The sequence below is a fragment of the Zosterops lateralis genome (genome assembly GCF_965231275.1).
Source record: "Zosterops lateralis genome assembly, chromosome: 19".
In the NCBI taxonomy this organism is placed as follows: Eukaryota; Metazoa; Chordata; class Aves; order Passeriformes; family Zosteropidae; genus Zosterops; species Zosterops lateralis.
Window position 1 is genome coordinate 328,187 of NC_139779.1, and position 13,936 is coordinate 342,122.

At 49.2% G+C, this 13,936-nt stretch overlaps 1 protein-coding gene across 1 annotated transcript; it reads right to left on the reverse strand.

The window, feature by feature from the left end:
* Window positions 1-312: 312 nt before the first annotated feature.
* On the reverse strand, window positions 313-13,479 carry WSCD1 (WSC domain containing 1). The gene is made up of 8 exons (XM_083875367.1): window positions 12,893-13,479; window positions 10,039-10,153; window positions 9,266-9,450; window positions 5,910-6,031; window positions 3,750-3,915; window positions 3,106-3,270; window positions 2,261-2,461; window positions 313-1,243 (listed from the first exon to the last, which is right to left on the reverse strand). The coding sequence occupies exons 1-8, from the start codon at window positions 13,311-13,313 to the stop codon at window positions 891-893; spliced, it is 1,728 nt and encodes a 575-aa protein (XP_083731493.1). The 5' UTR covers window positions 13,314-13,479; the 3' UTR covers window positions 313-890.
* Between the last annotated feature and the right edge of the window lie 457 nt (window positions 13,480-13,936).

Here is a 13,936-nt window from a genome sequence, read left to right on the forward strand (position 1 = left end):
TTGTTTTTAAAGCACCAATGATACACAAGCAGAGGAAGTTCAGCTCCCTTTATATAAACTCGTTTTATTAAAATTAGTATTTTCACTCAAATTTTTTAGAAATCCTTTATTTCACGTGAACAGAAGCATCTCGCAGCAGGGCAGCCCCTTTGGCCACGGGGTTTAACCACCTCCAAGCTGCCCAGTGGCCCAGGATCAGGGGGCCAGATGCACTGCCAGCCCCCTGCCCCTGTTCTGTCCCCACTGCACATGGGCCCCCTGCAGGGTCAGACAAGCCTCAGGGGGCTGCAGGAAGTAAAACCCAAACCTGTGTGGCTGCTGGAGGGAGCTCCAGAGGGCAGCTCTAATAGCCATGGGTTTCCAGGATGGACTGCCTTGGAGCTCCTCCAGGGATTCAGGGATGAGGTAGGAGTGTGATCCTACCATTGCTGGGGCTGGAAGGATTGGGGTTCACCCCTTTGCCCCAGTTCTCCAGGTGTTCCCAGCTGACATCAGTCCAGCCTCACCACAGCCATTTCTAGAACCAAGAGCACTGACTGTGGTGACATTTGTGGTGTCCCCCCAGATCCACTGCGACTCCAAGTGAAGAGATGGAGGTGCAGAAACAAGCACAGGTGGCATTCCCTTCTCTGCCACCCCTCTGGGGTCTCCTCCATGCCCCTGGAGCCAGGTTTGGGGCTGTCTGGGGATGACAAAAAGCAGGCATTCCCAACTGCTGCACTGCTCAGCAGCCTCCACAAGTATCTTTGCCATAACTGCTAAAGAGGTCTGGTCCTTTTTTTTTTTTTCCTTCTTCTTGTTTGTTTGTTGGGTTTTTTGTTTGTTTTTTTCTAGTTTTTTAAGAAAAAAAACAATTTCATTTTTAACCACAGCAGGGTGATACCAGCCTATCATCTTGGCACATACTCCCTGGGCAGCCCTGAGAAGTTTCTTCCCCTTAGGGCTTCATCCACTGTCAGGATGTATCTGTTGATAAGATCTTTCATTTCCTGGGTGAATGGCTCAAAATTCTTTTGCTTAGCACCAGACCGCTTGAAATTCCCGTCCCTGTTGTTCTCCACGCAGAGCAGCCTGTCCTCTGTCACTGTCACATTCAGGAACTCCACCATCTCCTTCAGCTTGGGGATGAGGCTCTGCTTCAGCTCCTCATAATGCACAACCAGCAGGCGCTTCCCATACTTCAGCCACTCCAGGACGTGGGAGGCCCACCAGGAGGCATAGCTGTTCACAAAATCCGGCCACTCTGGATCGCCAGGAAACCAGAGAAATGAGACACTGTTAGCCAGTCTGCATGTCAGCAATTTTCCTTTGCCTTAGACATTAATGATACCTTGATCTCTATTTGCTCTCTCTGATAATTTAATTTCCCGAAGCCAAGACAGTCCCAGTGAAAGCTTTTGGGCTGGACAAAGGGCATTTGTGGCTGAGATGTAACAATTTGCAGTTTGCAGGATGGGAAAGCTATTCCCAGCAGACTTTTTCTTTTTTTTCTGGGGCCTATTTTGTCAGTTTTTGATGAATAGGTCTTGAGTTGTGACTGATGAAAGGTGATACATCAGCTTGGGAAAGAAATGTGCTGTGACACAGGACACTTCCCCCCCAGCCCTCTGCCAAGCCACAGCTCTAATGCCTAAAATATGTACAAGGACAAATGGAAGCCAAAAGGCTTTTCTGCTGCAGAGTCTGAATGCAGCAGTGTATCCAGTGGGGAAATTGCCAGTCAAACATGCAAAGTGTGGCAGGCAGGTTCTGAAGTCTTTTCATCTATTTGGAGGACCCTGAATTTCAGGTCCACTTATTGCTGTTATCCTTATTTTTCTGCAGTGCAGTAGCACCTGCGCAGTGCTGTGAAATATCCTTCATGAAATGTCATGCTCCATTGGATCCTCCAAACCTTGTATTAGATTTCTCATGGTTATTACATGCTGCAGGGGCAAATTTTCTTCCCCTCAGCCTGGCAAATGGGCTGTGCACAGAAGCGTTGTACATGGACATGTTTTCTGTGCCCAACAGTGCAGTGACAGTGATGTTCCCGTGTGCCTGTGGCAATCCACTCCCTTCCCTTCTAATGAAGGTGAACACCCAGCAAGACCACAATCACTCCCACTGTGCAGATATCAGAGGTTTTGGGACTGATCTCAGCTGCACAGGACTCACTGAATTTGTTTGCAGTGCTCACTCAGGTCCTAGCGTGTCCCCCCTTCCCAGCACTCTGAGGAGGAGATGGGTTTCAAGCCAGCCTGTGCTGGGTAATGCTCACCTTTGCTCTTCCAGTTGCGGTCAGTGGCGTAGCCCAGGTGCCCGGCGTATTTCCTGTTGAACTCTGCCATCAGGGATTTGTACGGGTTCCTGATCAGCAGGATCGCCGAGTCGAACATTTCAATCTCCGTCTTGCCACTTTCGTGTGTTTTCACACAGATGGTCCTTCTACTTCTCCAGTGGTCTTTTTCTCCTTTAAAACCTGTTTTACAAGACAGGATTATTGGCTTTTTTGCCTGATTATATGTCTATGCCTGTTCCCACTAAATCATTCCCCAGGGTGGTGTAAAGCTGGTGTGACAGTAGCAGTCAGATAAACCATGGCTGGGGACGTGCTGGCAGCCAGGCCATCCCTCTGCTGGGGGAGGCATCCCCAGCCCCTCACTGCAGTGAGGCAGCTTTTCACAGGGCCAGTGCTCAGTGCTTGCTGAATCTCTGCTGCCTCAGGATACTGTTCTCTGCAGTAATTAGTAACACTTGAAAATATAACCTACATGTTTACTGAAGGGTCTCACCCACAGCATTTAGGTAAGTGGCCTTTTGGATCAGCCTGCCAGGTGGGAGCTGCACAGGTGTGTGTGCACAGGACACCAGGGCAGGCAATGTGCACGTTTGTAAATGGAGAGGCTGGCTGTTGTCGGTGAGGGCAGCTGCTCTGTCAGAGCTGCTGGAGCTGTCCCTGCTGCCATCTGCACTGCAGGAGGCTGCCTGGTCCAGGCGTGTTTAAATTGTACCAAACGTGCTGACAGTGACAGCCATTGCTGGCCCAAGCAGCAGGATGGCAGAGCAATAAGGGAAGCTCTGTGCTTTGGAAGAGCCTTTGTCCCATCTCCTGGGCCCCAGTACCTTTGTTGTAGAGGGCTCCATCAAAGTAGTAACTTCCTGTGTAGTATCCTGTGGCGTGCTCTATCAGATGGCGTGCCCATGTATTCCCAGCCCCAGGAAAGCTCGACAGAGCAACAAACACTTTGGATTTGGTGGTTAAGAATTTCCTGTCTGTGCAGCGGGTGTCTGTGAGTAGAGAAGATATTTCATTGTTAGCACCGTGGCTTTTTAATAATTCCACTGACAGCTGTTGATTACAGAGTTTATTGCTTCCTCCTTTTCTCCCTTAGAAATATAGGATATCAATTTGGTTGTGAGTCATCTACTTCCTAAAATTAATTCAGCTGTATGAGGCCAAAGAGATTATCCTCAAAGAGGTTTTTGCTGGTTTTGTGTAAGGCAATGCTTTTTTGATAATGCTGCAACAAACTATTGTACTTGCCAGCAAGTTGTCTTGATAGAATGGAAAGGTGCATCTTCATGAGCACGATTGCAAGGGGGGAATTTACAGAAAGACTGTTTATCCTGAAGTGCTGCCCGTTTGGTGATACCCACTAGTGCGGCTCAGACTGCTGTAAACGAGATCCCTTTAACCTGCTGCAGAAGGGGCACAGGGGCTGTTTCCAGCAGGGCCGGCCCTGGCACAGCCAGGCTGGGGCTCGTACCTTGCACAGGTGTCTGGTAGACCAGGCAGTCCTGTCCCCCAGGGGCTCTGCTGGCGTTGTGGGTCGCGCTGCAGCGCAGCCCGTCCGTCCCCTCGCGCGGGGGGAAGCGCCTGGTGGGGTACCCACAGTAACACTCCTGCCCCCGGATCACTGCCAGCGGGAACTCCTGCCAAGAGGGAAAACAGATCGGGGTGTAAATGCCACGGCATCGACAGCCTGCAGGGAATGCTCCTGCCATGCAAAGAAAATAAATCTTCACCACGCCACTGTCAAGATCAAAGCAGCGTCATTCTAAAGCTCGTGCTGCTTTCCTGTTACTTCTTCATATTTGTGTTACCTTGCTTCTGGATGGGAAACCTATCATGAGGAAGTTATAGTTGCTGTTATTTGTAAGGAAGAAATTCCTAAGGAAAACTCTTGTCTGTAAGAAGTGTTTTTTAATGGATATGATGCAGGGTAATTCAGGTTTTGGTGCAGGGTAATTCAGGTTTTGGTGCAGGGTAATTCAGGTTTTGGTGTACCAATCTCACCCAAGAAGGGTGATAGGCTGCAAAGCTGTTTAGTGGTGGGGCACTGAACCCCAGCTGCTGGGCTAATGGTGGCAAGAATTAAAACAAGTTTGAGGGAAATGTGCTAAATATTTACCAAAGAAATTAGCAGTTGCTTACTGGCCCTAAAATTCAGGTTTTCTACTGTTTACCAGAAAGATTTGGGTTGCCTTGGAGTCCCCTATGGGCTCTCTTGGTGGCACGGGGCTGTGTGGGAGGGCAGAAGGCTGAAGGAAGTTCAGGCAGTATTTGAGTGCAGAACGTTCCAGTCCATCTATTCAATAATAACACTTTTTGCCTTTTAAAAGTCTTTTGGAGTCTGGGAGCATGTGACAGGACTGCAGAGCAGCTTATCTCTTGCTCTTTCCCATGCATTCATCCTCTGATAAGGAGTTAAACGCAACACGTGTGCCGTGTGTGCCCCACAGCCAACATTTACTTAGCGAATGAGATATGACATTGTCAAAAACTATTTACAGATTTGATCCAAGGGCAAAACAGTTCTGGGTTTGCCTGTAAACAGAAATTTTCCCTTTACAATGAAGCAGCGTTTCTCAGTTTGAGGAATTAGTAAGTTTCCCTGCCCTCAAACAGAGCCTAGAGTAAAAATGTTCCTTGTACCTCACGCCAAGCAGCCCCTGCAAGGGATGAACTTTCCTGGAAGGCTGGAGGTTCTATGAGGGAACAAAACAGCTGCTCCTCTGTACTCCTGCATCTTGAGGTGGTCAGTGCAGGGTGCCAGGGGTGCAGTGTCTGCCCTCTGGACAGGCTGACCCTCACCTGCACAAATTTCCCACGGCTTGGGCAGTGAAGAGAAGAAGGAGAGAAACCTGGAGTGGGCTTTGCATGGGAAATCTCAAATTTTTCCTAATCTCCAATCTAAACCTCGCCTGCCTCTACTTGAGGCCATTTGCTTATTCTGTGGGAGAGGAGATTGCACTGAGGCCACGGGTCCTGCTCAAAGCGCTGTAATCAGCCAGATAATAGTTTTAATCAATTCTGTGATGCTGCAAAAAGTAATTGAACGTTGAGTTTAGTGCAGGAGGCTGAATGTGGCTGCAGGCTGATCATACACTGAACCCTGTATAGGAAAACCAGCCCCATTGGAGTGGGGAGGAAGGGAACAGACAGGCACTGGGGCAGAGGGTGCCCTTCCTGTGCCCTGTGAGCGGCTCCCAGAGTGGAGCTGGCTCCCTGGGAGGGCATTAAACCCACGTTTCGGATGCTGGCAGCCGCATCCACCACATCCACCCTCTGGCAGCTCTCCCCATCAGCTGCAGCCACCTCCCCGGGGGTCAGATGTGGCTCAGGGCTTGATTAGAATGTGACACGGAAACGGTATTGATTTCCTGGTGGTCGATGCTCATCACTCAGAGCAGCCTGCCTGTGGATCATGTCCAGTGGCACCACTGGGATGACTCTCCCTCCCACACCCCCACCCCAGCAGCTGGACCAGACACATCACTGGGTATTTACTCTGATGAGTTTTGTCCTTTGGAAACTCATTTACAAATTCAAAGCTCAAAGGCACAAATCTCTGCCCTTCCCTCGGTGGGTTAGAATTTAAAATAACAATAAAAAAGAAAGGATGTGAAATGAGGACTGTTCTTACTTTCTTGGAGCAAAATTCAGAGCACATCTCCACCGTCAAATTGGGCTGTATCAAAGAAGCTGGAAAGGTGTCTGTTAAATTTTCTGGAGCTCTAAAACATCCTCGATAGATAACATTCCTCCCTGCGGGGACATGAAATAGGTTTCTTTAAGAAAACGGCGTCTGTAGTATCCCGCCTCTTTCACAAAGAATAATATTAGGTTCAGAAGCCAAAAATAATAAAATAAATTTTATATTACAAAGGCTGCAGAAATAAGAGAAACTAATAATACACGCTGGAAAAACCTGTTCCAAATGGTGTGGTATTGAAAGGAGCAGGTGCCTTTATCTTGCACAAACCACGGGAAGCAGCAGCGCGTCTGAGTTAAATCCACCAGCGGAGGGCACCGCTATTGTCTGCAGGTCCCACTTTCCTCTGCAGACCCGCTTTCCCCTCCGCGAGTTCAGAGCCCTGATAAAAATCTACAAAGCTCCTGTCAGAAAAGGAAAGGGATGTAAATGACTCCTGAAAAGCCCCTCATGGGACCCACCTTCACTTTCAGCTGCCCCTCTGCTCCTCTGCCTTTCCAGGCCAAGGGGATTTGCTGCAGCCTTCAGACTCTAAAGGGGCTTTTGTCGGCAGCTCAGGGGGATCAGCTTCCCTTGTCCTCAGCACCAGCCCCTGATCTCACCCGCCTCTGCAGGAACACCACAGAGCCTGGCACTGCTGCAGCTGTCCCTTGGACGGGATTGCCAGAACTGATGTGGGAAGTGAGCTGAATGACAGCAGAGACGTGGTGCAGTGAAGAAAAAAAAAAAAAAAATTGGTTCAGCATGAATTTCTTGGCAGAAAAGCCCAGACTCCCGAGCGAGAGCCCAGAGCAATCTAAGGAGAAGCTGCTTAAGTTCTGTTCTTGTAACTGTTCAGACCATTTGCGAGAAGCAGAGCTGGATCTCTGGGATGACTCGGGTGGTGTGAAAATAAAATAACTCCACCCGAGCTGAAAGGAACAGGAATCCACCTAGGTCCCTTTGAGCGTGGCACCGAAGGATAAAAGGGGATGTTAGGCTTCTCAGGATGTTCTTGAAAGGGGAGGGACAGGGAGGGAGGGACAGGGAGGGAAGGGACAGGGAGGGAAGGGAAGGGACAGGAGGGGAGGGATAGGGAGGGAAGGACAGGGAGGACAGGGAGGGGAGGACAGGGAGGGAGGGACAGGGAGGGACAGGGAGGGGAGGGACAGGGAGGGAGGGACAGGGAGGGAAGGACAGGGAGGGACAGGAGGGGAGGGAAAGGGAGGGGAGGGACAGGGAGGGAAGGACAGGGAGGGGAGAACAGGGAGGGAGGGACAGGGAGGGGAGGGACAGGGAGGGAAGGACAGGGAGGGACAGGGAGGGAGGGAAAGGGAGGGGGCAGGGACAGGGAAGGGACAGGGAGGGAGGGACAGGGAGGGGACACAGCAACCCTTGCCTGGGAAGGTTTAAGTGGAGATGTCACTGAATCTGCTCCGTGTAAAAGACTTAGGCGAGGTCTGTGCTCTACAGTGTAAATCATAGGGGCCTTTACAGTCTCAGAGTTACTTTCTAGCAGACTTGTTCATTGTGATTAATTCTTCTGTTGGCCCCTCAGCTGACTTGTGTCAGGGGGATTCTTCAAACAGACAACGATCAGGTATTACTGAGGGCAAGAAAATTACAACTGTAGCTTCAGGCTAGACTAATTTGAGGAGTAATTCATTAATAGTTTAAAAAAATTAAACGCTGTCTTTTCCTGAGGAATGTGTATATATATTTCATACTGGAGGTTTAAACAGTGATGCACGTCCTGGGAAACCTGCCAAGATGCTTGTCAGCCTGACAGTGGCAATTTAGGTCTATGTACCTTTGATATATAATTTATATGTAGCTGCTTGGATTATTGTACGAACCTTGACTTGTCTTTAAGGAGAAATGAAGTACCATCAATACTGGCACAGCCTAAGGTCTTGGTCCTTCTTCTCAGCAAATAACATCCATAAGGTCTTGTGGGCTTGCCAATTGCCAAGAGTGATCAGCTGTTTAGATCTGTTCTGTGCTTTGTGTTTGCCTAAAAGTTTATCCATTGAGTCCCCCATGGCAACTACTGAATGACGGGTAGAGTGTGTTGCCATCTAAAGACGGAACAAAATTCCCAGCTGCCCCAACTGGAACAGAACTCCATGGAAAAGCAAATCTCTGGTCTCATTTCTCACAGGAAAGGGATTGATGATGGCTCTTTCTGGCCTCCAATTATTCCTCGCAGTCACAGATCACTCACTTTGTTTAGAATCATCTGAGCGTGGAGTGGCCTTGATTTGAGTGGTTTTCTGCCCTCGTGTTACACGGTATCTCTTCCAAGGCTATTTCTCAAATACACTCGGGTTTGTACCCCTTCCATAGATACCAAAGGGAGTGGTTTTTTTCAGCTGAAATTGTGCTTCTGTTGCAGTCACTCTGCTCTGTGCTGAGTTTCCTCCCTGGTGACAGGAGCTCCTCTGTGGCAGCCCCGAGGCAGCGAGCCAGGCACATGTCCCTGCTCCAGGGTGATGAGCAGTGCTGCTGTTCTGGGGAGGAGCCAGGGACCAGGCCAGCAGCACAGGGACATTGTGCCTTTCAGGCACCTTTGTCCTTTGCTGCCTCAAACTCTGGTGACAAACGGAGCGAGACAAGCAGCGGGGACATCCCCTGTGCGCAGCCTGGCCGTGACATCTCTCCCTGGTGGCCTCCTGTCAGGGTCTGTCTGTGGATGTGTTCTGCCCCACAACTGTCTCTGATGGTTGAAGACCAAGACCCCTGAAGAGACTGGGGAGAGCCCCTGGCCTGGCTGAGGTGAGGCCTTGCCGAGGACTGATACGCATCTCCACGAGAACGGAATGCAAGAACAATAGCAGCTCGTTACAGTGGACTGAGCTGGTTATACTGACCGTGCTAGAAGGGCACAGCTTGAGCTTGTTCCTGAGCACCCAACCTTAACACAGGTGCCTGCCTGGGCCCTGTGCCACTTGCCTGGTTCTCCTTGGCTTCGTGTCACTCGCTCTGGTAACCAACCTATAAGAACTCCGAAAATTCTGAACACCTTTGTGATCACCCCACTGGAGAAGATCGCGTCTATGGCATCTCTACACCTTGAGGATTCCGACTCTCCACGTGGTAGCTATAACCCCCTTACCCTCTTTCTCTATCTTTCTCACTATTCTCTATTTTCTTTCCCCACTATCACATTGTGGGCACTGAATAAAAGTGCATTTTTTGTTTAAGCAAACTGAGTTGTCCCCTGCTGTGTCTTTTGCTCTTTGAGATCTCCAAAACGAACCATCAGGTGCACCCTGACACCTCCCCAGTCCGGTCACACGCCCACTCACTCCTCCTGGCCGGTGCCCGCAGCTCCTCCACGCCGTAGACGGAGAGGCGGTTGACGCCCCCGCACACGGAGCCCTTCTCGCCCTTGCACTCGATGTTGCACTCCTCGGGCTTGGCGGCGGCGGCCGGCAAAGAGTTCCCGCAGTAACACTCCGCTCCGTACGCCAGCCCCGCGTAGCTGTAGGCCCTGCAAGGAGAAACACCAGCCGCTGTCACACAGGGCTCTGTCTGCTCCCCAGGTCGCGCCTGAGAAGGGAGGAACCTGTCCCCACGTCCCTGCATTATGGACAGGAGACTATGCTCCTGCCTTGCTCTGGAGCTGAGTCCATCCTGGACACATCCCTCCTCAGCAGGGGCAGCCCCTCAACAAGGTGTGGGCTACAGACCAATATCTATCAAAAGATAGATAGATAGATAGATAGATAGATAGATAGACATGATAGATAGATAGACATGATAGATAGATAGATAGATAGATAGATAGATAGATAGATAGATAGATAGATATCTTACAAAGACTATTTAACCAAACTGTAATTTTTGTCCAGGACAATAGAAAATATAATATAAATAGTCATGGTGCCATAGAGAATAGGCAGCAGTGCAGCAGTCAGCCTCAAGCAGAGATGCAGAGCTATGTTGTGCCTGAAGGTATGAGATAATCACTGTTTTCATAGATGCTGTATGTTTAACATTGGAATGCTTTTCCCATTTCAAATTCAGTTCCACTTGTTGTCAGAAAAGAGAAAACTTGCAGTGAAAAAATACCACTCACCTCTCGGCACAAGCCTCCTGACAGTGAGTCACTGTCATTTTTCTTAAGTCATAAAAGACAGCTCCCTTCAGTGTCCTCTCCCTGGAATCGTGAGTGAAGCAGCCCATGTAGGTGCCTGTGTGGATGCAAGACCAGGGTTAGGCAACGCATATGGATGGAAGGGAAAACCCATCCCAGGCTTATCCCGTGCCTCACACTGTGAGCAGGGCTGTGCCAACCTGTCTGGGGTCCCACACCCTCTGCAGACCCCTCCACTGCTGCTGGACCTTGGTAAAGGGTCAGGGCCACCGGCCCATGGAAATGGGCAAAAAGGAATTGAGAATTTCCCTTCCCCAGGTTCCTTTCAGCAGACCTGCTGTTGCATACCCCGAGTCTATGACCCACCCAGGACTGCAGCTCCTGCATGCAGCTGCTGTCTGCTCAGCTCCCTCCTTTGGGTGACAAAACACGGCACCTCTCTGAAGTACAGGAGAATGTTAAAAACTTCCAGAGATCCTGTTGGATTTCTCCCAAGTGTTCTTCAAAATCTCTAGTTGATAATGAGATGGTGCAAGGGAAATATTAAGAAAATCAATTTTCTTTGGATATAGAGAGTTACATTAAAGCTGTAATGGAAAGATAAATTCGCTTTTAACTAGGCAGCACAATGTAGCTATCGCACTGAGCTATCTCCTCTCTGGTGCAAAGGAATCTCTTCAAATATGTCTTGCTTTACTTAGCATAGGAAAGATAAATGTTTCTCTTAGACTGCATTCAGTGCTCAGCCTAATTTTTGTTGTCATGAGCAAAATACTGTAAAAATCCAGCCCATTATTTAATATACAATTGGAATGATGATGTGGAGTCCCACTATTATACAGCAACTGTGTGTCTATAAGTACATTTTGTCATCAAAATATGAAGGAAAAAAGGAAATTTGATTTTAGAAATAGCAACACTGAGATGATAACACAGGGAAATTAAATAATGTAAGCTGTAGGTAGGAAAAGAATATATGGTGGAAAATGTAACTAAAAAACATTATTTTAACTAATCCACAAAGAAAAAGGAAGTTTGAGTTGCTCCATCAAGAATTTTGGAGCCAGAAATAATAAATCAAACATTTAAATATTAAAAACACAACAGTAGATTCAAAGACTCTGCAGAAGGTAATTTGCCAATGCGTAATTAGAAAATTCCATGCCAATGTGAATTAGAAAATTCATAGCTGTGAATACGCACCCCCAGCATTAACAAGGTGGGAGTCAGGCACCTGCGACAAATATGCTTCACATTTTACTGGAGACTTTTGATTTGGGTACTTTGAGTCAAACCTGCAGCAGCAGAAAACTGAGGATGTTGGGCCAAAGAGCCTGAGTGGGGGTCCTGGGCAGGATAGACACCATCTGCCCCCCTCCCTGTGTCCCTCCAATTCCTCATTTATATCCTCAATGAATGAGTCATGGATATCCCACAGTCTCAGAGCAGCATGTCATGTCATGTCATGTCAGTGACACAGCCCCTGTCACCTCTGCATCCTGTTCCATGGCAGAACCAGGCCAGGGGAACTGGAAATTCCATCCACTGGGAGCAATTGGAATAGAAAATCTCATTGTTGTACTAACAGTATTTACCCGTCAGTCTCTGTCAGAAGTGCGATCCCTACCCTGAGCCACTCCAAGGTCAGCAGGTGAGATAGCCTGGCCTGGAGGAGAAAAGGACTTGGATTTTCTTGCCAAGGGCTATGTGCTCCTGGGTGGAGACAGACGGAGGCAAAGTGAGCTGGGGGGTTCACACCAGGCAGGAGCCAGGCCACGGTTTGTGGCTTGGGTTGAGGGTCTGCCTGGGGAAGCCTTTGAAGGGCTGGCTGACAGCCCCCAGGCAAGCAGGGGCAGAGCTGTACTGCCTCATTAGGATGGCACCCACGAGAGAGCCCAGCCTCCGTGGTCAGGCAATGCTGCTCTGCTGAGCAGGAACCACAGGGCATCACTGAAACTTTATTAAGCATTATAAGCACGGAGGAACTCATTAGGAATTGAAAGGGATCCATAATGAAATAACAAGCCTCTAAGTTTACTAGAAGTGAATTGGAGAAGATAACATGTAGGTAGTTAAGTTTTAATTAATTATCTTCAAAGGCATTCCAATGCTTGTTAACAATATTGTTATTAATAATGTCCCGTCATGTTCAATCAGATATTCAAATGGTGCATATTTGAATCTACAGTTCAATATGGTGAAATGTACAAATAAATAGTCATTCTGGCCCCTCTCAGTACATCAGCAGTTAGAACCTCAGCAAGGCCCTGGCTGGGTAGCTCTCAGTCTCTCCTCTGCCACCAAAACCTGGCACCACCAGGGTGTCCTGGAGCATCCCTGGAGCAGCTCCAGCTTGGAGCTTCAGGTAACTCCAGCAGTTCGGTTTTCCTGACTCACACTGCATGACTCATCTCCCACCACTATCGCCTGCTCATTCCCATTTCTGACAATTCCCTCAGTAAGTACCACCCATTTTGTGGGATTTTGTTTGGGCAAATTTATCCAAACAAAAAGCAGTTCCAAAACATGGTGTCTAGTCATCCAGACCCCATTCTTGTTTTATTATCAGTGAAACACCTCCAAGAACAACTAATTCTTCTAAAAGGCAAAGCATCAAAGATTGCAAACTGATACTTTGCTGTTGCAGTGAGGGCACAGCAGTCACCCAGCACGGATCCTTTGTGCTTTGGCCTATGCATGTGCCTAAGAACTTTTCAAAGTGGTGATGAGCGAGGAGGAAGGCAGACCTGCAGGGGCGTGTGATGCTCACCTGTGTCTGCTTGGGATCAGCAACACACAGTCTGTGTGTGTGCCAGAAAACGGGCCCACCCCTTACCTTTGTGTTCAGCAGTGTGCTTCATGGCCTTAAACCCTGCTGTCTGCAGGGGCTCCTGGTCGCTGGTGAACCTGTGGAACCACCTTCTCCTCAGCTGCCTGAGCTCCGAGTTGCGGGACACGAGCCAGTGTGGGCTGTGCTGCTGGTCCAGGGCCGGCTCCTGCAGCGCATCCATGTGCACCAGCAGCCTGGGCCCGGGGCTCTGCAGGCTCCTGGGCTCCACAATCCCAACCCTGCTCATCTCCTCCGGCGCCGGCAGCGCCTGGTTACTGGGGGTCCCCCGTGAACCTTGCTGGATAACCAAGCGGGTCCGCTGCAGGAGCAGGAGGCTGCCAGCCATCAGGTAAGCTGCTGTGAGGAAGAAGAGCAGAAACTGTGCCCGACGAAGAAACTTCTGTAGCCTGAAGAAAGCTTTGGCCATGCCCTTACTGAAACCGGCCCTTCACGCTTCCCAACCGGCCCCCGAATCTCTGCCTGGCCAGACACTCATTCCTTCCATAAGTTCAGCCCATCACTTCAGTGCTTTGTCTTGATGAAAACCTTCTTCCCGGGCAGCTGCAGCAGAGACCAGCCTGGTGTGGCACTGCTGCCAGCCTCAGGGTTGTGGGTGGCCCAGAGGCTCCGTGGGCTCCTGGGGTGGTGCCTTCATCGTGCCCCGCCGAGCTCCCCAACAGCCGACACCGAAACCTGAAAGACCAAGGGGTGTAAGGCTGGTTCACATCCAAACTGAAAACATCCACCCTCAGGGTGACTTTCCCCCACCCACCCCTTTTGGCTTTATCTGAGCATTTCTCCATCTGTTGTTTATAATTATGCAAGTTAGATCTATAGTCCAATGAGATTGATTGATTGAGCTCAAGCAAGTTTCAGATCTTCAGACTTTTTTATTTTCTTTCTTTTCACTTGTGATGCTCAAGAAATACCTTAATGATGAGGTTATTTCTCTTGGGATGTTTTGGAAAATAAGTTCTTTATTTTCTTTCATCAATAGCCAACATCTCCATCCTTTGTTGGTGGATGAACAGGCATCTTTTTAGGGAGGTA

Excerpts from the sequence above, each read along its gene's own strand:
- WSCD1 (XM_083875367.1), bottom strand. The coding sequence starts at position 13,313 with ATGGCCAAAGCTTTCTTCAGGCTACAGAAGTTTCTTCGTCGGGCACAG. Across the intron at positions 9,451-10,038 it reads CAGGAGGCTTGTGCCGAGAG|GGCCTACAGCTACGCGGGGC; the intron begins GTGAGTGGTATT and ends TTCTCCTTGCAG. Across the intron at positions 3,271-3,749 it reads CTACCAGACACCTGTGCAAG|ACACCCGCTGCACAGACAGG; the intron begins GTACGAGCCCCA and ends CTCTACTCACAG.